This window comes from Sycon ciliatum, chromosome 13, assembly GCF_964019385.1.
Source record: "Sycon ciliatum chromosome 13, ocSycCili1.1, whole genome shotgun sequence".
In the NCBI taxonomy this organism is placed as follows: domain Eukaryota; kingdom Metazoa; phylum Porifera; class Calcarea; order Leucosolenida; family Sycettidae; genus Sycon; species Sycon ciliatum.
Window position 1 is genome coordinate 26,392,041 of NC_088655.1, and position 27,043 is coordinate 26,419,083.

At 47.9% G+C, this 27,043-nt stretch overlaps 2 protein-coding genes across 3 annotated transcripts; one reads left to right on the forward strand and one right to left on the reverse strand.

The window, feature by feature from the left end:
• Positions 1–1,618: 1,618 nt before the first annotated feature.
• LOC135830126 (probable proline iminopeptidase) lies at positions 1,619–13,242 on the reverse strand. Of its 2 annotated transcripts, none has more exons than XM_065342518.1 (10): positions 12,932–13,242; positions 12,487–12,585; positions 9,774–9,841; positions 9,036–9,159; positions 7,741–7,795; positions 6,665–6,785; positions 6,229–6,373; positions 5,030–5,199; positions 3,148–3,292; positions 1,619–2,938 (listed from the first exon to the last, which is right to left on the reverse strand). In XM_065342518.1, exons 2-10 carry the CDS (start codon positions 12,550–12,552, stop codon positions 2,834–2,836), a joined length of 999 nt encoding a protein of 332 aa, XP_065198590.1. In that variant the 5' UTR covers positions 12,553–12,585; positions 12,932–13,242; the 3' UTR covers positions 1,619–2,833. The 2 variants fall into 2 exon arrangements, with proteins under 2 accessions (XP_065198590.1, XP_065198589.1); XM_065342517.1 differs by having other exon boundaries at positions 12,836–13,241.
• Positions 13,243–19,828: 6,586 nt separating this feature from the next.
• On the forward strand, positions 19,829–26,907 carry LOC135829326 (uncharacterized). Its single transcript, XM_065341731.1, has 2 exons — positions 19,829–22,623; positions 26,077–26,907. The coding sequence occupies exons 1-2, from the start codon at positions 19,829–19,831 to the stop codon at positions 26,618–26,620; spliced, it is 3,339 nt and encodes a 1,112-aa protein (XP_065197803.1). The 3' UTR covers positions 26,621–26,907.
• Positions 26,908–27,043: the final 136 nt, after the last annotated feature.

Below are 27,043 nucleotides of genomic sequence, written 5' to 3' on the forward strand. Positions count from 1 at the left end.
CGGCATACACACGTGGCCACGCACATGCACACGACACAAACAGGAAACGTAAGTTCTTCATATAATGCCATGCAAAGCAGTGGCCACCGTACTTGAGGAAGTCAGTTGTGAAACAAAAATAATGCAACTACAGCGTGTAGGCAAGCTGACGGCCAAAGCACAACATAGCAAACATGACATTTGCCCAAGGATTGCAGTTTGCAGACCACGCCATGGAAGCAGCGAATACAGAATGTAATACCATACAAAGTGACAAGCAAGGAAGTGGCCATCATACACCAGAAACTTGCAGAAAGTCACACATCCAACAGATAGAGAAGTGAACAGCAATCTGATACAGCCCACACAGGACAAAGCTGACCTGATACTCGTCCCAGGATCGCAAGTGGCAAATCCTTTTCAATGCATAGCATGCAGGTTTACGTTAGACGCATGGACAACATCTGACCGTGTCGCCAGCATACAATGTCATCACCTGTTTACCCCACAAGTTACACACATGTACAGTAGAAGCACAATGAAAGCAATGGAAAAGTACGATGTGGTTGCTGAAGCATCTTCACACTTCAAATTCAGACTTCAATGTGGTCGTCACGGGATGATATACCTGCAAGATACAAGTGATGAAGAAAGAAAGCAGAAGGTCGTGAGGTAGGCTATGAGTAGCCCTTTCCCAAAGATGCCATAGTTTTTCGCAACTTATGCTTTTCGCAACCGTGCCAAAACAAGTGCTAGTTGCTGAAATCGCATCCATATTTTCAGAAAAAGCTCAAAAGTTGCCAATATCGCAACTCAAAATTGGAGAGTTCTTGTGCAAAACCTACAAAACAGGGAGCAGAAATGCAGTGATGCTGCGACAGCAAACTCGTACACCCCTTCCTGCTGTGAACCACCACTTTACACATTCGCATTATACATGTACATGTAGCATATTTCGTGATATAGCCAACCAGTGTACATGTCCCTGTTCGAACCCGTACAAAACTGACCCTTTATTGCGAACAGTTTTCGTTTCTAACTACAGTAAAACCTGGTGTAAGCGACCTCTGGGTTTAGCGACCACCTGCCCTTAACGACCGTCTTTCCATGCACCAACAGTTCTACGCAGACACGGTGGGACCTGGTTCTAAAGATCACCTGGCTTTAACGACCGCTTTTGCTTGCACCGTGGGGTGGTCAAACGGCCGCATGTAAACTATGCAAATTAAATAAATAATATATTAAATAATAAATGAAAATAATAAAATTAAAAATAATAATAATAAATAATAAAAAAATTATTTTGAATCATACTGTCATGGGCCACTTGCCATAACGTGTTGGTAAGGTAACGGTGCGAGTGCATTTCGGTTACTATCAAGTATCATAAGTACCCGGTTAAAACAGCTCCTTTTTGAAAATGTTTTCAATGAGTGATGTGTTGCTTTGTGTTGCTCTAATTGGTGCTTTTCTCCAATGTCATGCAGTCGTATTTATTCAGCTTTTATTTCTTGTGTACTTGCATACTGGTATTAGTTAAGTCCCACAACCTGCGATAAAATGATCAGCTGTAGCACCTACTCCACTTTCGTGTTTATGTATCTATGTCATTCGGATCTTCCCAAGTTGTACAATGTACTGTTGAGATACCGAATTCAAATAAATCAATACCAATACCAATAAGAAATTTCGTCTATAAAGAACTAATCATCCTGCACAATGGTGTTCGTTAGAACAGGAGCCGACTGTACTCAGTTTCCTCGGAGACGAAAATGCTATCAAACCTAGGAAAGGGACGTGACTGAATCGAAAAATAGGAAGTGTGAATACATTCATTCATTCACACATATCCGCCGGATGAGTACGCGTCGCCCATGCACCATGGAGACCCACGAATACAAACCAGCATATGTTCCCTCAGCAATACAAGCAAGCAAGCAAGCAAAGATAAATGAGAGCCCAGGCAGCGAAAACAAAACGAAGAGAGATGAGGACACAGGCAACGAAAACAGTTCCAAAGCGTAGCCAGGGATGGAATGTGTGCATACGGGTACGACAGTTAATACGGCTAGCGCAGACACACGGTACGAAATTCAGGATGCTCCAACTGTGACATGACTAGCTATGATGACTACGGTATTACTATAGGGCAACTACACGTAGAATCCAGTCACGCTGAACGTCTTACAAAGCATAGATACTGATCTTTTTCGTCTCGAGTTGGTTCGTGTTCTTTCGTGAAAAAAATTTACATGTACATGTATGCTCGGTCGGTTTGTTGTTGTTCAGAATAGGAAAAGACATAGGAGACTTGCCACGGTGTGGTGTACACCTTGCACCGCGCTGGCGCAGTATCATACACAGGTAGGCAAACATGCGGCATCGAGCACAAACTGAGCGGCTCAGATTCGGATCAAATGCCCCCGACGCACGCGCATCCATAGCAGCACTGCTGGGACTATCCGATGCGTGTGGCTTTTCGGCCGGTTTGGCAATGCTCCCTGCTTTGCCTGGAGTGCAAGCCGATTCAAATCAGCTCCTGGACCAGCCAACCAGTTCACAATCCTTCGCTAGCCCGCCGGTGTGCACGTACGTATACGATGACTCTTCCAGATCAAAAGAAACCCAGGTGCAGTGGCAATTGAGTATAAATAGACGGGAGACAGCCGTAGAGGTTTATGCAGAGTCGGAAATCGCGTGAAGGTTGACACTTCCCCGGGACACGTATGCAGAAAGTGGTGAACGGCCAGTGCGCCACTGTTCTTGACCAAGTGACACACGGATCAATGCCAGGCTCAGCGACACACACACATCCCTGGCAGGCTCAGGTACACACGCATCATTGCTGGCAGGCTCAGCTAAACTCTGCTACGGCCTCCAGCAATTCTTGCTTCATACCAGGCTCGCTTCGGGAGTGTGCACCGTCGGGTACAATGACCAGCTTGGAGCCAGGCCAGTTCTGCAAACACAGCAGCAGAGTGGACACCATCAACGGGGAATATACGTTAGTCAATGAACGCAGGCACACGTACATGCGTGCAAGTGCTTGAGCGTACACCACCATAACACATACGCATGAGCGTGTGCTCAGCCCCCCCCCCCCCCCCCCCCCCAACACACAAACCAAGTATCACTGCGACCAGCTTCATGAATCCAACCCCTACTCACTCTGTGTAAGTCATACGCTGTACGCACAGGGCACACCATGTCATATCGACCCTGCACTATTGTGCACGGGATGTGCTCGATACGATGAACGTTATCAATGATGTAGTTGTCGGAGCTGAAGAAGCCCTTGTTGACAAAGTAGTGGCTACAGTGCGACGGCAGCAGCAGCAACAAACACATCGCACCCATGTACGCACAAATGCACAGACACACACGCACATATGCACACACACAGACACGCACACAGACACACACACACATGGACACACACACACGGACACACACACACGGACACACACACACACGGACACACACACACACGGACACACACACACGGACACACACACACAGACACACACACACACGGACACACACACACGGACACACACACACACAGAATGAATATGGGACTGATTGCGAGACCTAAGATTGATTTCTACTGGACGCAAGACGCAATGCTGAACACACCCGCCTACAGTGACTCAATGCCTCGTGACCGCTGGCTAATAGTGTCGCAAGTTCTGCACTTCACAGACAACGAGACCAGCGATCGTAACGACAAGCTGGCAAAGATCCGTCCGCTGCTCGACATCGTGGGCACGCTATCCAAAACCGTGTACTTCTTTGCGGAGAATCTCTCCATTGGTGAGGAGCTGATAGCATGGCGCGGCAGGCTGCAAGGCCGCCAGTATACTCCTTCTGAGCGGGCACGCTGTGGCGTGAAAGTCACGATTCGGAAGAACCGTCAGGGACTGCCGAAGTGTGTCGCGAGCCTGAAGCTGGCCTAAGGGAGGGTTTGCCCATCGAAGCCATGCAGGTATGATGTTTGTGAAGCTGGAGGATACGAAGTCAGTGCACTTCCTGACTACCATGCACGGGTCAGCTATGTATTTTTGACGGAAGAAGACTACGAACATAGTGAAAATGTGGTGAAAAACCGTCAAAGGTGAATATTCTAAAAGCCCTCCTGGGTGCTGCAACTCCATCTATTCCTCTGAAAATGATCTTCTAAGGTCATAACTGGGCTGATAAAGCATGTTCGGATGAAATTCGGATATATTTTGAACTTTTCATTTTTTTCGTGAAAATGGCCTATTGGACGGGCGGCAAACCCCGGTAGTGCTCAAAGAGTTCAAAGCAAAATGACCTACATCGATGTAAGTTGGTATCCCCAGTGATGGTTTGGCCTGCAGAGCACTCCAGTGCTGCTGTGTTGTAGTACGTTATTTTGTGTACGTTGTGTGTACGTGGTGTTGGTGCATGCGCGTGTTGCTCTGGTGCGAAAAAGCAGTCTTCGTCTTCTAGTTGTGTTTCAGTAGTCATCTTGCAATAAACAGTCTTTCAACTTGTAGTTATCGTCGTCCCGTTGTAAAAGTGTGGAGGTGGCACGGGACTGGGAGCAGGTGGAGAAAAGGCAGTTACAACAACTGCATATAAGTGGTGCTCTTCAGGCGCAATCTTCCCCAGCCTACTCAAGCTCAACTGATGAGAGGTGAATTCCCCGAAACACTGTGTATTGAGCAGGGAGTGGTGCTTTCTTGCACGTTTGCCAAGTCCAAGGTTCGATGGACTTCTCGTGTGCTCTGGATGGCAGTCGTGAGTCAGTCAAGTGACAAGTCAAGTCGGCGGAATAGGGCGAGCTCCAGTGTGGAGAGCAACCAACTTCCTCATGACGTACATCGCACTTTTGTTTGTTTAGAAGAGGTTGGTGGGACTTCGGCGATACTTGGGGAATTGTGTGTTGCTCCCTACATGGGAGCTCGCAGGTTTCCTGCCGACTTGAATTCTCACTTTTGTTTGTTTGTTTGTTTTATTTGAATTCATTTGAGAATGAAAGTGAAGAGCTGAAAAAACGACACGGAGTACACGTACAGCGCCGTACCTCTCAATGCGAGCAAACGCCACAGAAAAGGTAGAGTTGTCTGCTTTGCTGATGGCCTTCTCGCTGATATGCAGACGCGATGTTGCACACTCCCAGGCTGCCCACGCTCTTGCGTATCGAGCCATCTCCTGCAGGTCCTCGTCCGAGATGATTTTGGTCTTGCCGTCTTCCTAGAAAGCAACAGAGAAAGAAAGAGAAAGAGAGAGAGAGAGAGAGGGAGAGATGAGAGAGAGAGAGAGAGAGAGAGAGAGAGAGAGAGAGACAGAGAGAGAGATTGGGCGAGGAGAGGGAAGGGGGTTGGGATTAGAGGAAGACAGTGTGCCAGATAGGCCAGCACCATCCTACATTATATATTGTAGTAATTTGTAGACAAGGTAAAATGGTTTTGATCGGACCTGGCCTTTGCCCACTTACACTGCAGTCTGAAGCGGGGTTCACAGCAGCATTTTTGCGACGCGATGCGACGTCAGCGAAACCGGGAAATCCCCAAATCGTAGCCGCCTCGCAGCCCACGCAACCGCCACAACTGGGCCATCGCAGAAGTTGAGCTTGGCTCAGCTTTCGTGATGCGACACGCGATTTGGCGTACGATTTTGACCTTTTCTACAGCAAAGTTGTACAAAGGTCCAAGAGTTGCCTGTAAATTTGTACTTGTACAAGTTGTACCAAGCCACGCGGAATACCATGGTGACATACCCACCTGCATTGAACTTCGCGCCAAATCCGCAAGGTGGCGTCGCAACGCTGACTTCTTCTGTGAATGGTATTTCGCGAGTTCGCATCGCACGCCTCCATCGCAGATCACGTCGCATCGCCCATCGCATCGCAAAAAAAGCTTCTGCAAATCCCGCTTGAGTCAACAAAGTGCAAAGCTGCGGTACTCGCTACACGGATATTTCTTATTCAGTTCCCGGCTTCCTTCCAGTCCACATGATAAGGGGCAGACCCTCAATGGCGCAGGGGCGGTTAGGCGTGCGTGCAGGCTCGCATACGTATGTATGGCAGGAAGAATACAAACTCAGGGCTGCAACTTTACTGGGATGGGTGGCAATGGGCCAGACACATGTAAGAGTGTTGGATCAGAACTACAATTTGTACTGGATAGTTCACCCCCAAACTGCATTATTTTCATATAATTATGAGGCAATATGAGCCCATGGGCTTATATGCGCGGAACTACGGTAGGGCTATGGCCTTACTGAGTGAATTGGCATACAGAGTCGGCGGTGATACGCGCTGACCACGTCTGAACGCTCGCCCTCCGGCAGCATGTCAGCATAGGTCTTCCAGTAGTCGGGGAACACCTCGCTGGCTCCGTGCTGGTAGAACCATCGGATCTCACTCCTGAACAGAACAACAACAACGACCGTTGAACGTGCACGCATCATTCCAAGCACACCGAGCATGTGCACACAGGAGTACGTGAAAGTATAACACACACACATACGATTTTCTTCTGACTCTCTCACGAAGCAGGGCGCCATGTGTATATGCATGGTACATGTATATGTACTCAGACGACCGGTTCTTTTACTGCAATCACAGCGCTCAAATGATACCAAACGAAGAAGAGCAGTCCCCCCCCCCCCCCCTCCTCCCGCTGCACAGAAGTACTTAGTACTTGACAAGACGTACGGCCTGCATGTGAAGACACCGCGCAGCACCATTGACGTCACTCTGTCGGGATGCGTGATTGCGTAGGCTAACGCTAACGTAGAACCCCAGCTGCCTCCGAACAACATCCACTTGTCAATATCTGCAAAGTCGGAGCAGAAAAAAAGAGAGATTCGGACAAAAACGAAGATAAAACAAAACACGCAGGGAAACATTCGAGAAAAGACACATTCACACAGATGCAGACAAATGTAGGCAGATGCACGCCCACATACACACACGCATGTGTACACGTGCACACGCACGCACGCACACACACACTCTCTCTCTCTCTCCCTCTCTCTCTCTCTCTCTCTCCTTCTCTCTCCCTCTCTCTCTCTCTCTCTCTCTCCTTCTCTCTCCTTCTCTCTCCCTCTCTCTCTCTCTCTCTCTCTTTCTCTCTCTCTCTCTCTCTCTCTCTCTCTCTCTCTCTCTCTCTCTCTCTCTCTCTCTCTCTCTCTCTCTCTCTCTCTCTCTCTCTCTCTCTCTCTCTCTTGTTGTGTAATCGTAGGTGACATTTACGTTTTGTTCTTTCATATTATTAGTATTTTATTATCAGAGTATAATCAATTCGTTCGTTGTTGTCAACGTGTACACGAGGTGCTGCTTGCCTTGAGTCAACAACACGGAATTCACGAGTTACGATTGTGTTTACTCTCTCTCTCTCTCTCTCTCTCTCTCTCTCTCTCTCAAGAGACGAGTCTACACAAGAGCACATAAACATACATGCAACGATGAAGGGTACCCATTTCACGACAACACAAGCGGGTTATTTCATTTCAAAGTTCTCAGAAATTGAGCCAGAGCTCACGTTAAAAACAACAAAATACCTATCTTTTAGGGCTACCACTCTTAAATTTGGTACAGTCAGACCTCGCTTAACCGCACACATTCGTTTCCCACTAAAATATCCGGATAGGCGAGGGACCAGATAATCGAACACACACACTGTATGCATGCATGGCATATGCTGGAAATCGGTAACCAATGATTCTCTTCCGGATGGCGAGGGATCCGGATAAAAGAGGATCGGATAAGCGAGGTCTGGCTGTACTTACTGAGGTGTTCCCGAAGTGTTTCCATGTCCTTGACCAAAGACCATGTGTCATTCTCCTGTTAGCACACACACACACACATGCACACACGCACATGCACACACATGCAAACACACACACACACACACACACACACACACACATGCACACACACACACACACACATCCACACACACACACACACACACACACACACACACACACGTACACACAAATATACACCCCCACCCCCACACAAAGTACCATGTACACATCCGTCGAAAGAGAAGCACAAAAATGTGCACACACACATACACACAAGCACACACATGCACGGTCAGACAGACACACACACACAAGCGCGCGCAAACACCCACACACACACACCTTGTACCATGTATACATGTACATCCGTCGAAAGAGATGAACACACCCTGATGCCCCCATGCTACGGCGGGAGCCAAAGCAACTCTCTCTCTCTCTCTCTCTCTCTCTCTCTCTCTCTCTCTCTCTCTCTCTCTCTCTCTCTCTCTCTCTCTCCCTCTCTCTCTCTCCCTCGGGGTTGCACCATTCCACGACTTGCCAAACTGGAAAATTGGGCCCCATTCTTATTTACTGTACATGCATACTGTTCAGATGAGATGCATGCTGTCAAGTGTAGATCACCAAGAGTCTGCAACTACTATCTCGAGCTGTGATGGGTTCACCCACGGCGGAATCTTTTCATTGCGTCATTCTTTGGAAGAAGTATGATCAAGTGCATATGCTTTCCTGCGCTTGTTTTGTAGGTACGGTGAGAGTTCATCAGGTTCAGGACACGTCGATCTATCGTCCGTTGTTCTGCTTTGATTCTCATAACTATGATCTCTGGCTACGCATGATGGCATCAGTGAGCCAAACAGCCGCCAACGACTGACGTCATAAAAAAATCCCGCCATGGACTGGGGGTTCCTCGAGTTGCACACTCTTGGTTACTGGCATGTACTCTTGATGCCGAGTAAAACTAATCACAGGTTTCTTTTTGTTCTCCACCTGTTTTCCAGTAGGGCTGTATCAATAGTAAAACAATAAATAAAACAAGTGATAAAAAAGTACAGTAAAACCTGTGACTAAGGACCACCCCTTGGGGCCAGAGAAAGCGGCCTTTAGTGGCAGGTGGTCCTTAGTTAGAGATTCGAACCGCACAACCACATATGAATGTGAGACCGTCCGTGCTCGGCGAAGTGGCCTGTAGTGCCAGGCTGGTCGCTAGTCACGGTGGTCTTTAGTCACAGGTTTTACTGTAGCTTAGAAGAGTGAGTGTCCACCACCACGCTTACCCTCAACTCAGCCCAGGGTGTGGACTTGCCGGCGCCACGCTGATCGGTCATGACGATGCGGAACACGGCGGGATCAAAGTGGGCTCGGTTCTCCACGTGCGACCCGGACCCAGGACCTCCGTGTCTGCACGTACGCACACACGCACGCGAAACAAACAGGAAACGTTGCCCGCAACGGCGTCGGACACGCTACGGTCACTACGGTATTGACCGTACCACTCTGTGTCCGGGGGGGGGGGGGGGAGGGGTACCTCGTGAATCAATCAAAAGCACTGATCTGGGGTCTAAATTTGGGAAAATTTTCACAGGAGCCACCCCAATCCAAACGAATGAATTGTACGATAAAAATTGGCCGACCGTACCAACGTAAAATATCTTCCGATGCCCCTGATTAGGGTACACGAGAGAGCAAGCTCAACACGGGAACAAAGTTAGAATGAGGTATTCTAGGGTTCAAAAACAACAAGTAAGCAGCAACATTCGACCCTGTAATCGATTTTTTATCAACCGCCACGCCATGACAAATCTATTCTAGCATTGTTGTTGTGGAAAAAGTGCAATAACACACACACATGCACTCACATGCACGCACACACACACACACGCATACACACACGCACGCACACACACACACACGTACACACACGTGCACACACACACACACACACACACACACGTGCACACACACACACGTGCACACACACACACACACACACACACGCACACACACACACTTACATAATCAAGACAGGCTTTCCATTCGGGTTGCCCCCTACGTCATAGTAGACAGAGTGAAGATCAGACACCTAGCAGAGGTAGAACGGTACACAACATAGTACATGTAACAGTAAAACTTGTCAAGGCGACCACTCGGATAAGGCGACCACCTGTCCTAGAAGACCACTGAAACCAGGACCAAGGGATGCTATTTCCAGTCAAATGACCCTGGATAAGGAGACCACCTGGTATCAGAGACCACGTTTTGAAGGTCCCTTGAGCGGTCGTCGTCTTAGACAGGTATCACTGTACATGTATACTTCCTCTGCGTCATTAAAATTGTCGCTTCGCACAACGCACTGTTTGTGACTTGCTCGTTTTATTCAGACTGTCGGAATTGCTGTTTTCTGTGTTCGAACATTGGTGCGACCCTTCCTGCGCAATGTCTACTTGTTACTGAAGTCGTGGTGGTCTCGGACATTGTCGGAGCTCTCTTCCGCAATAAACAAATTCATCGCGCTCCGCACTATTCCGCCATAAAGCGCGTATCGTTTTTCTGGACTTCGTGCCGTCCCACATCGTTCGCGTGGGCATTTATCAAGACTACAACCTCGGGTATAAGAATCCTGGCATCTCACCTGAATTCGAAATGCTGAATTTGACGATGCCAAGAACAAAGTGTTCTCATATTCCTAAAATGCGCTACGTATGGCGCATGTTGCTGCGAAGGTAGCAGGTCTGAAAACACCAAAAAATCAGCGAAGCGCTTGCCAAGGAAAGAAGGCGCGGAACTGCTTGCCCTATCCTGCTGGAAAGTCGTTACGGTGTACTTGAAAAATGCTAGTTTGCCGTCATCGCCTGCCACTTGGAGGCATGAATTGCTTGAAAACAAACTTTCATTACCTGAATTCGAACGCGCGTCTTGTTGAGTGTTGAAGGGTCTGCCACAAACTCTGATGAAGACGTCAACCTTAGCTGCAAGTGAAGCGAAGCGGGAGGCCACAAACTAAGCTTGGTCTGTCGACAATGCTCTGCTTCAATTTCTAGCTGATTTCTTTGCCCTTCGAGGGGACGAAATCAATTTGAAAAATCGCTCTGGGAAGCGACAATTTTAATGACGAGCGGAAGTACTCACTAGATATTTGTCTAAGGTCCTCAGGTTGCGTATAGTGCTCTATGTCCAGTGGACAGAGCCAGTAATACCATGATCACACAGCAATGTCTCAACCAAGTCCTTTAGTATCATGCTGGTTGATGAGTTTTCTTTTAACACGAGAAACTCTGAGTAACGGCAGAAAAGGACTTGGTTGCTTCATTGCTGTGGGAGAATTGTACAGTCAGACCTCGCTTAACCGCACACGTCCGTTTTTTCCACAAAATATCCGGATAGGCGAGCGAACCGGATAATCGAACACAAATCTGTATGCATGCATGACAAATGCTGTAAATCGGTAATCAACGATTTTCTTCCGGATGGCGAGGGATGCGGATAAAAGAGGACCGGATAAACAAGGCCTGACTGTATACTCACTATACTGATCGCCTTTTAAACATATCAAACATATTCACATACAATAGTCAATCTGCGGACAGCATGCTGTTTCGTTCTTTGTGAACTCCTCAGCGCAGCACAGAGAAAATGAGGCCGAACCTGATAGCAATGAAAATCAAATTTCCAAAGCCAGATTTAAATCAGGCCCGAACGATAGTCAATACGTACTCCAGTGTCGTTTAGGTGTAATCTACAGTCCATTCAGAAAAAAATGAACTTCTAGCTTTTGGCCATAAATGGGTCAAACGTTGAGTTTTTTTAGAATTTTTCTGCAATCCCATATGGAATCCTCTTCCAATTATGTTTCTGAAGTTTTTTTGTCCAAAAAGCAAGCCATAGCAAGAATAGGATTTCGGCCAGGTTTTGCCCCAAAAGCACTGAATTGGGAAAAACCATCAAAATCCAGGCCTTTTGACCCCGCCTGCAACAGTGCATTCTGCGGTTCGAACCCCAGTTCAGGCACCCTTTTTGGACCCTTTTTCAAATTTCAAAGTTCGCAGCACTGCACTGTGTACGATGAAATCACGAAAAATCGCCAAATACGGGAGCTCACCAGAGCCAGGACCCATCTTTTTATGAATGGACTGTAAATTTAGGCGCCTGGCTTCTCTACCGACATTACCGAAATTAAAGCTACACCGAAAATAACGTAGTTTACAGTGTGCAAGCATTCTGACAGAAGTTTACAGTGGAGGGAGACTTTGTTGTGTTGTAACTCAATAGAGGATGCTTGGGATCACTAGGAGTATATAGGGGAGTGTAACGTTACTAGACACTGCAAACGTATGTACACTGTATATCATGTGCACATTCACATGTCTGAAGGTTTCCGGTTTTACAATAAGAAAATAAAAAAAATAAAAAAACGTGCATACATTCTGCACTCTCATGTGGGCCAGTGCCTTTGCTGTTTGCATTACGCAGAGCTCACTGACTTGTCAGTTTGAGCACTCTGGCAAGGTACGTTCGGGTCTGGTTTAAATCTGGCTTTTGGATTTCTGTTAAATGTTTTCGTTGCTACTCATCCTCTCTTTGCTGCGCTGACGAGTCCACAAAGGACTAAACAGCATGCTGCCCCCCCCCCCCTCCCTCCAGGTTGAGTAAATTCTGAGGTGTGGGTTTGCAATGGTCTTTTGGAACACTCTCCGTGCACTGACTCTCCGTGCACTGACCGCATCTTACCTGTAGCATACCGCTGTCGTGTGGGTGCGGTTGCTTGTAATACGAGTGGCGGGAATCCGAATCCATTCTCGGCAGGCTGCTGATGTGGTGACACTGTACCTGCAGAGCGGTAGGCGCACACGCACACACACACACACACGCGCGCGCGCGCGCACACACACACACGCAATGACAATGTTTGTGATGATTATGTGCGCATTTTTATTCATCGCTTTTGTTTTGTTTTTGTTTTTTTGGCTTTATTTGCTATAGTAATAAAACAATATATTTTTATATCCCGAAGCACATACACAACACGTACAGCCACAGTGTACAGTATTATGACTACACAGCTCAGCCTTGCACTCACTCAGACAGTAAGTAGTTGTTCACGCTTCAATGAGAATGTTCCCGGCTCAACGATACCGCCGGTGTGGACAACGAGGCGAGTCCCGTCTGCACTCACAGCGTAATGGACGGCTAGGCTCGGATTTGGTCCGGCTTCACTGTCAGCAGTACACTGGCGCTGACACCGAATTGATTTCTGGAGTTGGCGCGAGCCAATAGAGCAGCTCTCGTGAGTCCTGACTGTCACTGCGCTGATGAATGGTCCCACACAGCAAGCTCAGCGGGCGCACTGGAAAAGTGAATTCCAACGTGAGCGTAGGTTCACTGCAAACAACACCACCTTTCAAGAGCGGCTAGAGCTAACACCCAAACCGTGACTGATGAGTCTTCTGTCTGTGATCTTTGGCCGTGACTTTAGACATTATTCATTCAAATGTTTCAGCAGCGCTGCAGGTGCAAAAAATTGGGAAAAAGGCGGAAATAATTATTACGGTATTTCCTTCCGCTAGCGCTAGCGCGCCAGGGCCCACGGCCACGTGACCAAACAATGGGGACCTTTTGCCGGGGCCCTGGTTGCGGCAAAGCGCTGGGCCGCGCTCCCCTCTTTCTTCCCTTTCTGAGTTTTTCAACCCCGGGAAGTTCTCCTCTGTTTTCATTGTACTGTATTGCCCATGGATGCGGCTAATGGGGTTTCTCGGCACTTGTGCCAGTGGTTGTGTGACTTATCCACTCACCCCCACCGTTAGGCGCTGCATCTGCCCCTAGGGTTTTAAAAGTGTTAGAGGCCGTCGTGAGTTCCCTTTGGGGACGGACACGATCATTTTTTTTATACATGTAATTATTCTTCTTTATTGGTAATTTGGTATTGGAAAGACAGACTGATCACACAAGTATGTAGTCCTATCATATTTTTTAGCCTCGCCCGTGACAAATGTCGACAATACAATGTAGTGTCAACTGTCAGGCACTGTCGACAACGGCACTGTCGACAAGGCGAGAGGGCTATGCAGGGCTGTACTGGTAGCCTTTCCCCATGCATGGCCGGTCTAGACCCCGGACAGGCGCGCTAGGGGTGCATACTTCGCTGGTTGGCGCGACAGGTACAATCATGTACATGTACATAATAATTATTATGTATGTCCTCACTGCTGTTGAGAGCTTTCGAAGCATGATAATCACGGTTTGGGGGTTCAAACCGTCTACAATGTACGTGTATTGTATGTCCTCCTGTGACTATTCTGAACTGTGCCTGGCTGCGGGCACCAGTGCTACCGAAACACTTACTTTTTTTCTTTTATTTCGGCCAGTCGGCTACTATCATTAGTTTTCGTCTTGGGGGTTAGATAAGGGGAAGGAGCCATGTAGGGGCGTGAGCCCGCCTTTCGGCGCCGGGAGTTGCAGCTCGCTCGACTCTACTCTACTGAGTGAAGAGAACCCACACCTTGATCATCGGGTGAGCTGCGTCGCGGGGATTTTGCAGTCCCCCCCCCCCTCCCCTAAGTCTGGCGAGCCTGGCCCCAGGCAACCCTGATGATAAGCACCGAAACAACTCGCTATTGTTTGTTTCATTTACAGTTTAACATATCGCAAACCAAACGATCAGGCTTGCCCAATAATGATGGCGATGGAAATGGTGCATGCAACATTGCAATGTGGATAATAGCAGAGCTAAGCTGTACCACTAACCAGAACAGGGGAAGATAGAGTCTAGGCACCGGCGGATTATGCCGGCAGAAAAATTGGCAGAATTCGGTACTTTTTCTTGTACGTTTTATGCATGTTTGGTATGTGGATAAAGAAATGGAGCAGAAGGAATTGAGGAATTGCCCGCCATAAGGTTTGTATGGTTCTGCCAATTTCACTGCTTTTCGAGCAGAATCTGCCACCTTTTCCAGCATAATTCGCCGGTGGCCGTGCCTAAGATAGACCAGAACTACGAGAAGGAGAACTGCACCAACTCCCCTGTGTTAGCCTTGGTCTGTTCGTTTGGTTTTCGGTGCGCTTCTCTGGCCTTGCTTCTCCTGCTCTCATCACTCGTCTCTCCTCCCTTTGCTTGCACTGCATCATCTCTCTCTATCTCTCTGTCTATGTCTCTTTCTCTTTCTCTCTCTGCTATTGGCGCGCCTGGTTGTGCTGAAGCCGAGACCCAAGGTCGGCAGAGCATCCCAGACCACGCCACCACTCCCCTTATTCATGGCTCACACATGACGGGTTTACGTGGCTCTAATAAAAAATAAAAAATCATGTAGCATGTACTACTACAATCATATCTATAAGTGTGACTAACAAAACATGTGTGTGATCAGACTTGACGCTTTCACGCAGTTAGTGTGTGCGTTTGTGTGTTTGTGCACGCGTGTGCATGTATGTGTGAGCGTGTGTGTGTGTGTGTGCGCGCGCGCGCGCGTGTGTGTGTGTGTGTGTGTGTGTGTATGCGTGCTGTGGGTATGACGGGAGATTCACCCCTTCTAATTCACCAGCTTAGCCCAGAGAAGGCCGGGAAGGTTAGTTATGCCAGTGGAGAACCGCGCAATCAGTTGCTGCTAGTTCTCCACGCCCAGCATCACCAGAGACACGCACTTTACAGCCATGCTCCGTTTCCAGAGCGATGTGTGTGATCAGACTTGACGCTTTCACGCAGTTAGTGTGTGCGTTTGTGTGTTTGTGCACGCGTGTGCATGTATGTGTGAGCGTGTGTGTGTGTGTGCGCGCGCGCGCGCGTGTGTGTGTGTGTGTGTGTGTGTGTATGCGTGCTGTGGGTATGACGGGAGATTCACCCCTTCTAATTCACCTGTGTGCATGTATGTGTGAGCGTGTGTGTGTGTGTGTGCGCGCGCGCGCGCGTGTGTGTGTGTGTGTGTGTGTGTGTGTGTGTATGCGTGCTGTGGGTATGACGGGAGATTCACCCCTTCTAATTCACCAGCTTAGCCCAGAGAAGGCCGGGAAGGTTAGTTATGCCAGTGGAGAACCGCGCAATCAGTTGCTGCTAGTTCTCCACGCCCAGCATCACCAGAGACACGCACTTTACAGCCATGCTCCGTTTCCAGAGCGATACACACCTCGTAAACATGCCACTGCAGCGCTAAACCGTTCTTATTTTTAGCGAACACAGCAGCTACGTTCTTATTCGATGGTACAGTCTTACATGTATTGTACATTTATGCAGAGTTACACATGTACGTCTGAGTGTACATTATAGTGTACAATACGGTTTCCGTTCTGATCTGCAAAAAATTCCAGCCTACAGTCCATTTCAAAACTATAGACGCGTACCTAGGCAAAAACCGTTATGCCAGCATCTATACCACATAAAATCTGTGATCACTTTGTGCATAATTTTTTCCAAATTGGGCGTCGGTTATCCAATCCTTTAGAAACTATATGAGAGTAATTGTGGAGCGATCCTGAGCAATATTCCGAAAACTATTCTCAAAAAGTTCCAGCCAAATTTGAAATATTTCAAAAACCCTACGCGTCTATAGTTTTGAAATGCACTGTAGACCGTTCTTAAAAATTGGTGAAATCAGTCTGGCCTGGCCGTTCTTCGGCGCCCGACAGTACGGTAGGTAACTCAATCACTGACTTGGTCACTGACAGCTTCAATTAAATCATGTGGTATAATAGATAAACCATCCAAACCAGATCGTGGCGCAGCAAGACCCAACTGAAACTAACTAATCTATTACTTGCTACAGCACTTGGTTGGTGTGTGTAATGGCTACTGAGGGTAGCAGTGAGTCGGCTGTGAGAGCGCATGGAGGAGAGGAGAGGAAGAGTTCTTTACATTTTATTGGCCGAATAGTACCGTTCACCATTTGAAGTAAGCACTGAAAAGTCGATCCAAAAGAGTACGTGTCACAGAACGTATACAGTCATGTACATGTACACGTGTTACGCACGTACTCAAGTTGTCAAGAACAAGATGGCAGCGATGTTCAGGCTAGGGCTCATCAGCATCCTAAGTGCCACCCCTGAAAGACCTACATGTACATGACCATAGACATTGTACATCTTCATGTGCCGTCCAAGTACATGTACTGTACTGTATTAGTGTTAGTCAGTTTACTGTTCAGTTGGAGTAGCCACTTTCTTCAGTCACCTAACGTCAACACAAGCCTGATAGGATAGTACTAATACCAAGAGTAGACGAAGTTTATCTTCTCTTGCTAATAGTAATTCAAGTAATACGAATACCTGTCCACCATAAATATATGTACCACTACGCACTAGTCAGAACAACAGATGGCCTGATCAGTCACAACTTTTAAAAGTTTCATGCCTTCCCGTTATCGAGCTCTCTTGGATTTCTGCTGGAATTCACAACAGTATGTACCACTACAGGATTGTACAGTATATTACTCAATCTGCGGACAACATGCTGTTTCGTTCTTTGTGAACTCATCAGCGCAGCACAGAGGAAATGAGGCCGAACCTCAGAGCAGGAAAGTCACATGCACTCAGTACACATGGCATTGCGGTTTGATTTTGATTCAAACAGATGCATCACCACAAACCACCGCAATCTGCACTGCAACAATCACGCACGCTGCGGGCCCTTCTACCGGTAGATAATGCAACAATTATTACATACATTATTTTATCGTCTGATGATGGTCTACTAAGTCTTGTGCGTGAAACTCACACCCCTGAGCTGTGTGACTTTCTCCCTTCTCTTCTCGCTGCATCACTACTGCATTCATTATACATGTAGGCTACTCCTGACATCTCCTGTACGACCCTAGCCTAGGCCTTGCACTGGCATGGCTGGCGATCATCGACAATATCAATCATCACACCCATCTCTACCGCCCACTAACTTTTCAGGAACATGATGCCACCGTCAACAACACATGCATATTCTGTCGTCTGATGCATGATGATGGTCTACTTGTGCGTGAAACTCACACTTTCTCCCTTCTCTTCTTCGTTCTTGCTGCATCACGTTCACGTGTAGGCTACTCCTGTATGACCCTGCACTGGCTGGTAACATATCGACAATATCATCACACTCATCTCGACTGCCCACTAACGTTTGGGAAACATGACGCCACCGGCAGCATGCATATTCTGTCGTCTGATGATGGTCTACTTGTTGTGCGTGGAACTCACACTTCCTCCCTTCTCTTCTTGCTGCATCACTACTACTAGTACATTCACATACATGTAGGCTACTCCTGTACTACCCTGGGTCCTGCAGTGCACTGGCTGGTCCATGGTGCATGTAACATGTTGATCATCGACAATTATCATCACACCATCTCGACTGCCCACTAACTTACTTTGGGGAACACGATGACTCCACGGTGTAGATGACACTGCACTGTGTATTCGTCACTATAGACTATAGCATAGGCTGATATTTTCGCTAACATGCAATGCTAACCAGGCGGTCACATGTGGAAAGACAGCTACATGTCATTGTCCTTTGCTTTAGGAACAACTGCCGCACTGCGAACTACTGCATGGTTTCAGGTATTGGCAGTTTCCACGCAGACGGTATGATATGGGCAGCCAACACATTTTGGTATAGTGACAGATTACGCGGGACGCTGGTCAGTGTAGTAACAGTGAGTGTACTAGTAGTGTGGGCTAGTGCAAAATATGAAAACGATGTCATGTACATGACCACGTACACACTGGCGCAGTCATTGCGGAAAGACAGTGCAGTGCGCACCGGTACCGGTACACTGCTCGCCGCCTGCCTGGCGCCTGGCTGTAATCGAACTGTTACTTCTTCGAAGTGCCTGTCTCGCTCTCACGTACTGTACTTTTCCGCCTGTATACCATCACGCTTCGATGCTGCTGCCTTGGAACTGCACGCCACTCGTCTGTTAGACGAGAGACATGCATGTACACTGGCTTGCTGCATGGTTTTAGTTGCTGTTGGACCAGTGCAGTGGCAGTGTACGAGAACATAATCACTTTCCCGGTGTCCAGCAGCAGATCCAGGCGCGTCTTCTCGACTCCTACTGCGCGGAGCGGAGTGCTATGCGAAGCGGACGCCGGGAGACGAACTGCTAGGTGCCCTCCAAACGCCTAGTGGCAACGTTCGCTCTGGCCTGCCCGCAAGCCTGCCTCCGCCCTTCCAAAACGCACCGGTAAGAAGTTAGTTTCCACTTGATGGCCTACCGCTTTCCGTTTCGCTTTTTGTTGCATGGCACGTCGGGGCAAGCAAACTTTCCACATCCGCCACTCTTTCAAACAACCGTACCCTGGGTGATTAATGGGTACGAAGTAGATGGTCGATTCGTTGAACCTTTGCAGTTCTCTGACGCGAGGAAAGGGTGTTCTCAATGTTCCTTGGCCTAAACTGCGCCCTTTACATTGATACATGCAACACGAGGAATCTCAAAAATCGCTGATACGTGTACATGTGCCGGGAGTGTTCATCCAGACGCACTACTGACTTACAAATCGGGGGACCAGTCTTTCAGCAGCTCAAGCACATAACCAGATGCAAACACTTAATACTGACTTACAAATCGGGGGACCAGTCTTTCAGCAGCTCAAGCACATAACCAGATGCAAACACTTAAGGATGTGTAGTCAAGGTACGCATTGTTTGCGACGCCTTATTAAAATAGTTCTGCATACTTCCAAAGCTACTTTCTCAGTACAATATCTGTATCCCACAATACTCAGTCTGCGGACAGAACTGTTTCGTCCTTTGTGGACTCATCATCATCTACATCCCACAATAAACAATAAGAGGACAGAGAAAGTGTTTTAACTCTGAGTTTCACGCACTAAGCGATCATCAGACAACAGTGATGAGTACATCTGGATCAGTCCTGGTTTATATACCCACAAAACAAAGTGTAAATGACTGCATCATGGCGCAAATCTAAAAGTTGTGAATGGCGGCAGTGCAAAGCGTAAATGACTGCATCATGGGGCAAATCGAAAAGTGCGAATGACAGCAGTGCATTTCCATGCAATAGTTCATAGCATATTTCTTGTGCTTTTCATGCAGCAGCCACCTTTGGCTTCAGTTGGCAATCAAGGGCACAGCACAATGCCGTTCTTTCCTGAAAACTCTGCTACCCTTCACTCAGCATCCTTCAACCGGAGCCTGACCCAGCAAGGCCGTCGCAGCTGGCTGGTCGGCAAGACCACCATGTCGGCAGATGACCTCATGATGCTTGACGGCATCGGCAGCGCTGGCAATGTACTGGATGTGCCGCGCGTTCGCCCGGTGGTTCAATCACGAGAGGCGACTACTAAGTGCCTCTCTCTACCAGACCTCTACAAACCTTTCCAGGATCAACCAGAACAAACAATGGAGTCCGGTTCGGGAAAAGGTCCCAAGTTTCCTAGCAGTAGGAGGAATGTTCCAGCCCCAGCACAATCGCCGGACCATGTACCAATCTCAGCATCGCTGACACCAGCGCATCAAGACCAGAGTGGCAAGCCCGGTCTGCTACCTGTATCGGTAGCGACGCAAAATTGCAGAAGAAAGCCGTCTCTGACCGGGTCCGAGAGAAGCAATCGCAGCTCCCTCGACCAGGCAACGATTCACTTGGCCGCATTGGAGACCGCTGCAGAGCCCTCGAAACACCAAAGCTTTGGGGACAACTTCTTCATGCCATCCGTTGGCTCCGATGCAGATGATGAGATGACGGATACGGAGAAATCTCCCGGCCTAACGCCGCCAATAGCAACGGAAGGAGGCAAGGGCATCGTTCGATCCGTGAGTTCCGCTGACAGATGGGCGGCAGCTTCAGTAGCCCAGGATAAGGCAGCAAAGGCAGTATCCACGAGCGCAGAAGGCAACTGGGTGTCACTGCGGAGCGTCGTTCGTCAGGATTACTCGAACGTGGCCCATGGTGAAAATCCAATGGAAGCCGGAAGGATACAGAAGCCACACGACGCCTCGATATCGCCATGTTCCTCCCCGAAGCCTCGCCAACTAGACAGTTTGCCAAAGGCTGGGCGGATGTACCAGGACGAGGAGCTTGAAATCGAAGAGGAAATACTTGAATTCCAGTGCATGTACCCATCCACGGCGTCTGGTGTTGATGCCCAGCCCATCACAGTGGCATCGGCCTTCTCACTGACGGAGCAGGATGGGCCCTGCAGCCTCCTACCCACGCCAGTGGGCAGCTGCAACCTGCCAGACTTCATGAGGGACAGTCCCAAGTCGAACACCCTTGCCAGGAACGACGGACCACTACAGTCCAATCTGGTGATCCTGGACTATCCCGATGAGATCTCCCGAACCGGCAACAAATGTCGACAACGGGCGTATTCTCACCCAACGAGTGTTGACTCCACTACTGTGAACATCAATGATGACAATGTAGCGTCCACAGCGGCTGCACACAGTACCCTAAGCCACTCCACAAGCCTGCCATGGGACTACATACAAGAGCAGGAGAATAAGAAAAGCGGCGGCCGCAGTCGGTGGCGCAAGGCGGTGCACAACGTGGTGCACACGCTCCCGCGAGCCGGATCGGCCATTCGCAAGGCCGTCTCCTCGCAGAGTCTGCAAGCGGCCACGTGGAACGATCCGGACGTGTCCGCCGAACAGGAGGCTGCGTACGCTGCAAAGCGCCTGCAGAACACACGAGCATCTAGCGTCACCGATATGCGCTCCGTGGCTGCATCGGCTGACGGTCGTTCGCTGCACTCCTCCTGTGATGCAGCTAGCAGGAATAGCCTATCGTCTGCCAAAAGCATGTCCGCAATTCATCATGCCTCTGATGATATACATGTAACTGAAAGCAAAACTCCATCCCTGAGTATGTGCAGTGTGCGAGACGATCCATATGTACATGTCTCTGATAATCAACAAGGGCAAGCGCCGCAAATCCGAACATCTGCAACCGGCCCTTATGACCGCTGGTCCACTTTGCAAGGCAGGTCTGCAGAGTATGCTAGTCTTCCGGCATCATTGCGGGACGACTCGCCACAGTACGCTAGCAGCGAGCCCGGGTCACGTGTCAATCTTGCCACTGTCGGTGTTGCTGAACCAGCCGGAGTGAGTCAGTCCTTCAAGCGGAGCGGCTCAACTGGTGAACTGGCGAAGAAAGATCGCCGACCGATGTCATTGTTACGTCACGTGCTCCGACGATCAAGTTCCGTGGATGTGCCATATTTAGAGCAGGAACCGAAGAAGATCGGGCCGCCAGTTCCACGGTCGATCCACACAGGTGAAGAAATGGCGTCGCCCATTTCGAAGTTCAGGGAGAGGACCATGGGCGCGATACTGGAAGAGCCGAAGGAGGACAGCTTGACGAAGATCCATCGACTGCAGAGCGTCGTGTCGGCCGAAGTAAGGCGGATAAGCGAGGCCCAACATCGGCCGACACGCACCAGACCATTTTCTGTAGCACTACGACAGCCGGGCACGTGTCCACGTGTGTCTGAAACGTCCTACACAGGCTCCGTGTTCGTCGACGGAAGCACGACTGACGAGATGTGTCAGCTTGACGACACTGAAGACTCAGCGTTCGAGGAAGAAAACTCGGCAGCAACGTCGCGCTCGAGTATTGGCCGCGGCGAGGTTCACCGCCCAAACCCACGCAGAGAAGGATCCAGGGCGCTGGCTCGCGCGTGGCCTGGTCGCTCTAAGTCTAAGAGTAAGAAGCCATCCTGTTTAGGCGCCGCCAAGCAGGCAGCTCGCGTCCCTGCCAGTCAGCAGCGGCAGGCTGCCCGCGTCACTCGCCTGTCGAGCCAAGCAGCACACGCCACGTCGACGTCACAGTCCTGCGGCCGCGGCCCATCATGGATCAAGGCACCGCCATCTTGCCTGTCATCTGACGAAACCATAGTAACTGATTACTATGATTACTCGCGTCCGGAAAGCAGGTATGATCATCGAAACACATAATTATGCCAAGCCTATTTTACGGGCAAAAATTAAGACAATGGATTAACATGCAATACAACATACACTGGAGAAGAAATCAGGACAATGCACGTATAAAATACAGATTTTCAAACCCAAACCAAAACAAGCAGGTATGTCCACCGTTGTTGCGATTGCTAGTGTAATCGTACCGCATTAAAACATTATTTTCTATCCTTCCTCTCTCCGAATTTCTGTCCCCCCTCTCTCTCTCGTGTTCTCTCTGTCGTCCACATGTATCAAAGGAGGCGAAACCGCCTGTTTGTGGCGCGATGTTAAATAGACTTTCTACAACAACAACAACAACAACAACAACAACAACAACAACAACAACAACAACAACAACAACAACAACAACAACAACAACAACAACAACAACAACAACAACAACAACAACAACAACAACAACAACAACAACAACAACAACAACAACAACAACAACAACAACAACAACAACAACAACAACAACAACAACAACAACAACAACAACAACAACAACAACAACAACAACAACAACAACAACAACAACAACAACAACAACAACAACAACAACAACAACAACAACAACAACAACAACAACAACAACAACAACAACAACAACAACAACAACAACAACAACAACAACAACAACAACAACAACAACAACAACAACAACAACAACAACAACAACAACAACAACAACAACAACAACAACAACAACAACAACAACAACAACAACAACAACAACAACAACAACAACAACAACAACAACAACAACAACAACAACAACAACAACAACAACAACAACAACAACAACAACAACAACAACAACAACAACAACAACAACAACAACAACAACAACAACAACAACAACAACAACAACAACAACAACAACAACAACAACAACAACAACAACAACAACAACAACAACAACAACAACAACAACAACAACAACAACAACAACAACAACAACAACAACAACAACAACAACAACAACAACAACAACAACAACAACAACAACAACAACAACAACAACAACAACAACAACAACAACAACAACAACAACAACAACAACAACAACAACAACAACAACAACAACAACAACAACAACAACAACAACAACAACAACAACAACAACAACAACAACAACAACAACAACAACAACAACAACAACAACAACAACAACAACAACAACAACAACAACAACAACAACAACAACAACAACAACAACAACAACAACAACAACAACAACAACAACAACAACAACAACAACAACAACAACAACAACAACAACAACAACAACAACAACAACAACAACAACAACAACAACAACAACAACAACAACATTGCATGACACTGGCCGACGGTACTAACGTTCTACAACTGACCAGCTCTAGCACGTCTTGTAGTTCCTTGGTCTTTTTCTTTGTTATAAACTAACTCTTGGCTCTCCACCCGAGTCCATCATGTTAACCCTTTAAGAGCCACAGGAAAATTTCAAAATTCTGCATTTTTTCGTGTTCCTTGGATCATAGCTTCAGTTCTACTCACTCAATCCTCACAATCTAGGGCTTCCTGGAAAGGTCTCCACGAGAGGAAGAGAATGAGGTCGATCATGATAGCCAGTACACCGTCTATCCAGCGCTAGATCGCAGCGACAGTACGAAAAATGCCCCAAATGCGTCCAATTGCGTCCCGCTCCAGATATTTCATTTTACTCGATCGTGGAGTTCCAAATTTTTCGCTGTGTACTCTTGACAATATCAACAGAGAAACCCGTGCAAATTCGAGTAAACCAGCGTGACGAAAAGTCTCAAAATTCTCAACACTAATGTCGTACTGCGCGCTTTTGAAATTGCCGCGATCGCGGCTCAACTTACGAGTGATTTATCTCAGGAACCGTTGCTCGCAGCGTTTCACGGATTGTTTCTCCCGACAGGTGAGAGTTTTCTCTTCGCCCTGGATATTTCGATCACTGGATTTGAGCGAGATTGGACTGAGTTACGATCTTTTGAAGTTTTGCATTTGAATGCGTCGTTTACGACGCATTCAAGTATGGGGCGGCTCTCAAAGGGTTAAAACTGCATATTACTGTATAGAGTGGTGTTGATATTTTTGTCACGTGACTGCATCTGTGTAGAAAGTGTACATGCATTTGGACAGGGGAACCAACACTGTCTGAGATCTGACATTAAAAAAAACTTTTACTATAATTATTCTCAAAGTGCACAATCATGCACATGCCTACATTGACCCATACATGTAGATTCAGAAATTGACCCGAGATGGAACCCACGTGACCCATAGATGCAGGGGCTGACTGGTGTTGGATCCAACATTGCTGCCCTGCTGTATGGTCACGTGCCGGATGCCATTATATTCTGTTTTGATCATGTCGGTAGGTACGTATCTACCACACTCAGCCTGTGGTGGATGATGCGCCCAATAATTATAGGCAGATTAAGCTCAAAAGCGAATTGGCAGACCCATAAAAACCTGATGGCGGGCAATCCATTCGATCCTGTTTCTCTTCCTTCTTCAAATAGATGTATCAAATATACAGGAAACACACGAGAAAGCAGGAACAATAATTAAAAGAAAATACCAACATGTTACTTGTTATCCATAGTTTGTGTCCAACACTAACAGTTACATGATTGTATATACAAGATGTTGTGTAGTCAGAAGGTGCAACAGCCAGTAAGAGACTGACTGATTATAGGACTGGCAATCTGGCATTCAACGACCTAATGTTAAGCTCTATCACATCTTGCATACGCAAACCAACAGCCGGCTTCCAACTTCGAAGGTTGTAACTTATGAAATAACATGAAAAAGGGGAAGTTGGTTTGCGTATACAAGATGTGGTAGAGACTAAGAGCTTAACATCCCTGAGATTGAGCAACCCTTTTTCAGTAGATGTTACCGACCAGTGACGATTTCCCACTGAATACCATCACAAGAAAACGATCTGGGTACGCAGCTAATCACGTTGGCTTGCGTGTGTGGATATGATGAGGGCACAAGTACATGTGAATATTTTTCATAGCGTCACTTGAATTTTCGTCTCCTCGCCACCATTTTGATCTGTCTCTTCCTTCTTTTCTTTTCACATCCTCCATTGTTAGGGGAATAGATTGTGGACGAGAGGATTATGGTGGTACAGGAAACGCGGACAAGCTCTCACCCCATCTCATTTACTGACAATTAGGGCTGAAACGGTTACACATTAAATTTTGTGCTTTTAACGGTTAGCTGTTAGCATAACGGTCGGTTAACCGGTTGTAACCTATAAGACTGCAACGTGGAAACCTCATTGTTTTGACATCATTTTTATGACGTTTCTGGAGAATCTTCATGACGATGTGTAACAAGTCATACTGACACTTGACAGTGAAATCTTCTTATCTTCTTTTATGTTTATGTACACGTAGATTAGCGCCGGTCAAGGACAGTAACCAAGATATGTTGGCTGAAGAGGATGATTCCCGGGCATCGCCGCGTAAAACTGCAACAGTGACCACATTCCTATCCAAGACGGGGAGTGATTGCGAGGCAAGTGGCGTAGAGGAGAGTCCGCTGCGCCATCCACAGTCTTTTCAGAGTCCCGTACCCACAGTCCAAGCAGCACTCCGCAGCCTTGAGAAGCACTCTGCCCAATTACAGTCCACCATGGATGAAGGTCCATCCCAAAACCGAACACACGTATCACTCTCTAGAACATCGCCACTTCAAGGTCTGCCCAGTGGCAGTGACAAGAAAACGCTGCCCAAGGTTGCGCGCCACTTCTGCCAGTGCCAGAGATGCGGCAGCGTCGACAGCCTGTTCGAACTCGGTATATCGCACTGTGACGCCGAGGACAATGCACCGGACGCCAATGCGGCGACATCTGACACGTCGTCCGCTGAACACCCCAAGCTGCCACACGGTTATTTCCTGGTTGACAAGCGGTATGCACAGATGACGACCCCCCTATAGATAACGCACTTTGTCCTGCCGCTGATGACAGCAGTATGAGTTTGGAATGGTAAGTATCACATTGAGCCAAAGCCATGAATAGACAATTAGCGTTTATTATAAAATAATTTTGATGGCTTTGGACGGAATTGTGCTCTGACGAAGTGATGCGTCCAGTCTAGGCTCAGAAGTCAATCTGGACCCTGTTCAACCCTCCTACCGTAACGCTTACATGTTCCCACACGTGTACTTTTAGATGTTCCCGGTGTTTTCTGGGCACGTCCGCTTGATCTGGGTGTTCAGCCTAAGACTCATGACTCACACCCTGAGACCGAAGACTCATACCCTGAGACTCATGACTCCCTCACTAAGTAAGACCCATGACTCCCAACCTAAGGTCCATGACTCACAGCCTACGACCCATACATCCCACCCTAAGACCAA

Coding starts and splice junctions, on each gene's coding strand:
- LOC135830126 (XM_065342518.1), bottom strand. CDS start 12,552: ATGGATTCGGATTCCCGCCACTCGTATTACAAGCAACCGCACCCACAC. Junction 9,160..9,773: donor GGAAAGCCTGTCTTGATTAT/GTAAGTGTGTGT, acceptor GCGTACGTGCAG/ACACGGAGGTCCTGGGTCCG. Junction 2,939..3,147: donor CAGCGTATGACTTACACAGA/GTGAGTAGGGGT, acceptor CTGTGTTTGCAG/AACTGGCCTGGCTCCAAGCT.
- LOC135829326 (XM_065341731.1), top strand. CDS start 19,829: ATGCCGTTCTTTCCTGAAAACTCTGCTACCCTTCACTCAGCATCCTTC. Junction 22,624..26,076: donor TACTCGCGTCCGGAAAGCAG/GTATGATCATCG, acceptor ATGTACACGTAG/ATTAGCGCCGGTCAAGGACA.